Source organism: Arachis ipaensis, chromosome B07 (genome assembly GCF_000816755.2).
Source record: "Arachis ipaensis cultivar K30076 chromosome B07, Araip1.1, whole genome shotgun sequence".
NCBI classification, from domain to species: domain Eukaryota; kingdom Viridiplantae; phylum Streptophyta; class Magnoliopsida; order Fabales; family Fabaceae; genus Arachis; species Arachis ipaensis.
This window is the reverse complement of record NC_029791.2, coordinates 120,006,859-120,009,879: the sequence shown is the minus strand read 5'-3', so window position 1 is coordinate 120,009,879 and position 3,021 is coordinate 120,006,859. Positions and strand designations below refer to the sequence as shown.

Sequence of the window (3,021 nt, the reverse complement as noted above, 5' to 3'; positions counted from 1 at the left end):
CCCGACTTTTCACACTTATATTTTTTTTTTGACGGGACTTTTCACACTTAAATTTGATTGAGATAAAAACATCAAAAAAAAAAGAAGAAAAAAGATAAAGTAGTAGGCAGTAGGCTTGAGAAATTTCCACGAGTACACAGAAGCCTTGTGATCTGGCAGTGGTGTTTTCGGCTGCGAAATCGAAACAGTAACCGGCGACAATGGACTTAATGGAGTTATGGGCAATCTTTGGCCCCGGCGTCGCCGGCGCTGTCTTCGGCGCCGGCTGGTGGATCTGGCTCGACGCCGTCGTCTGCAGCTCCACCACCGTCCCCTTCCTTCACTACCTTCCTGGTTGCTTCTTTGTCCCGCAATCTCACCCTTCTCTCTCTTTCTCTCTCTTAGGGTTCCAATTGTTGTTTTGATGTTCATTCTCTTACAGGAATTTTTGCATCTCTTGCGGCTCTGATGTTCAATTGCGTTAGAAAAGAAGACATTGATTATTCTCCCTACGATGAGGGCGAGTGGAGGTGCGATTACTTTATTTTTACCATTCCTAATTCGTTCTCTTGTAAATTCAACTCAACACAATTCAATCAAACCATTGCATGCTGAATTTTAGGTAACTTTTAAGTATAACTATAAGTATTGGGCTTTATTACTTGGTGATTTTGATTGAATTTCTGAGTGTGAAGGAGCTCTTGATTGACCACACGGTTAAGTATCCTTTGGGTTAGAGTGTGACCAGTGAGTGTTAGTATTTTAAATCAGCTCACTTCGTACATGAATTAGGATTATGCAAGGGAATGAGGTCTTCGGTCGTGGGACGGATTGTTTATCCATCTATCTATGTTGAAAAAAACAGAATGGCCATTGTAGTGAGTTTAAGCTTTCGCAGCATGCAGGCTTAGGTATCAGTTCAAGTAGAATTGGAGACATTTTAAGGAATGTTGACGTCCTTGTATGATAGGGAGAGTGTGTGTGTGAATATATCAGCTCTTAAAGAATTAAGAGCATGTGAGTCCTTATACCCTTGGTCTTGAATCTTGATACATTAGTGAATTATTGATCAGGCCCTTTTGTATTTTTGTTTCCGCTGTTTGTAACTTGAATGGTGTTTACCCTTTTGTATTTTTGTTTACCCCTTTTCTCCTCTCCCCTAAAAATACTGATGACTAATCGAACATTAAGTGGTAATGGAAACTGTGTTAGGCGAGGATAGTAAAACAATGTAACACTGTGTAACCTAATGAATACACAAATTGAAGTCCTAGTGGACTAGTGTTGCATTGTAAGGAACTATGTGGTGACCACATTACTTGATTAGCTTGTGCGACCAATATAAATATAAGATTCACATGAAAGAGTGAATATTGCTGCTTGTTGCCTCTTGCATCAAGTAACTACACAAAATAACTTTGATAGTCCTACATGGCTACATTTAAGTATTTGTCATGATTTATGGTTATCTGAATCAGATCTGACTGGACAGTTTGTACCAGGAGAAACTGGTGAACCTTTTTTCTTTTTTTGGTCGAGATAGGAAAAATAAGGGGGAGGGAGGGGTGTACATAAACTGATTGTTTGTCCTGATGGATCGATTATGCCTTTGAGATGGTCAAACGAGTATGAATTGGAGAAACACAAGGCAGGCTCCATTACCACACTCAGCATTCATGTTGTTCTATAACTTGCCAATAATAATCTATATAAAATATTAAATTGATTTACATTGTTGTTTATATATTTATTTAATTTCATGCAGTTTAATTAGTGACCTAATGTCTTGGCTGAGTTGATCACCAGTTCGGGTTTAATATTACAGTCTTGATTGTCTAGTCAAAAAATGACAAAATAGGAATCACATGGCGCTCTAATATTTGATTTTACTTTTTAGAGCTTGTTTTAATTCATTTCTCTTCCAAACAGACTAAAGCTATGGCTCTTCGTCGCATATGTTGTCTCCTTTGTTTCTTTAGCTGGAGCAGCCGGTCTACTAATCCAAGATTCAATAGATCAATCTTCCCCTTCAGTTTGGACAGGAGTTGCTGGTGTTTTGCAGTGTGTTTTTGTCTTGATCAGGTTAGTTCTCTATTCTTTGAAAAATGATGTTTTTTCTACTTAATTTCATATCTATTTCTTCTGTCCAAGAGTTGCTGCATTTTTTGCATAAGTATATCATTGTCCAAGAGTTTCTTTGACTCATTGTGTAGTTAGGATAACCTAGGTGACTCCCTGTACTAGGATAACGCGAAGCTTATTGATTTAAATAAAATTTTCTGGAAGTCCTTAAATTGAACTTTGAAAACTTACTATTATGTCTTCCATGATTCTATTAATTTTAAAAGGATTAATATTCTCACATGTGTCAATCTTGAATGTGTTTGAGATTGTACGCCTTCTTTACTGCTTGCTCTTTTAATCCAAATTTCATTGCCTACAGTGGACTGGTTTATTGGACTTCTCATCCTGAATAAGAAAACCAAGGTATGGCTTGCAACTTCAAATTATACCAGGTTATGTCCACCCATGTACCTTCTTGGCAATTTAATGTGACGGGAAGTAGTTGACCACTTGTAAATCAGTGTATGTAAATTGTGCTAACAAGCTTGAGCCTGAGTATATGCATATATTGCTTGCTACATATGGTTGATCAAAGATCTGTTGCCCAATGTAATTCCAGTTGCTTGGTGTTGGAATCTTTAAAATATTATTTTATCTTTTTAATAAAAATTTGGAACTCAGAGCATCCTAGAATAGAAACTCTCTTGGTCCAAGTTTTCATAGAAAAAATGCAGTATTCTCAAAAATTTTGTTTGTGGAATATCTGTACAACGTGTTAGCCATCTAGTTCTCCCATCCTCTTTAATCTGATAAAGAACAGGTTAAAACAACAAATCCCAAGGTAAAGAGAAACTAAATGTTCGTTCTCGCCATAATCTGCTTTAATCATTAGCCTTGGATGATCTTGAAGGTTTTGGTAAGCTTGCAAATCAGAATATTGATTTCCAGTCCTTTAAACACAAATTTGATTCATTTCCA

General features: G+C 36.9%; 1 protein-coding gene across 1 annotated transcript; it reads left to right on the top strand.

The window, feature by feature from the left end:
- LOC107606100 (transmembrane protein 50 homolog) lies at window positions 52–2,742 on the top strand. Its single transcript, XM_016308075.2, has 4 exons — window positions 52–333; window positions 422–509; window positions 1,909–2,061; window positions 2,423–2,742. Exons 1-4 carry the CDS (start codon window positions 201–203, stop codon window positions 2,454–2,456), a joined length of 408 nt encoding a protein of 135 aa, XP_016163561.1. The 5' UTR covers window positions 52–200; the 3' UTR covers window positions 2,457–2,742.

What these genes read in the sequence shown, in the direction of transcription:
- LOC107606100 (XM_016308075.2), top strand. Translation starts at nt 201, where the DNA reads ATGGACTTAATGGAGTTATGGGCAATCTTTGGCCCCGGCGTCGCCGGC. An exon ending in CTTCCTTCACTACCTTCCTG is followed by an intron (nt 334 to 421) that starts GTTGCTTCTTTG and finishes ATTCTCTTACAG; the next exon opens with GAATTTTTGCATCTCTTGCG. An exon ending in TACGATGAGGGCGAGTGGAG is followed by an intron (nt 510 to 1,908) that starts GTGCGATTACTT and finishes TCTTCCAAACAG; the next exon opens with ACTAAAGCTATGGCTCTTCG.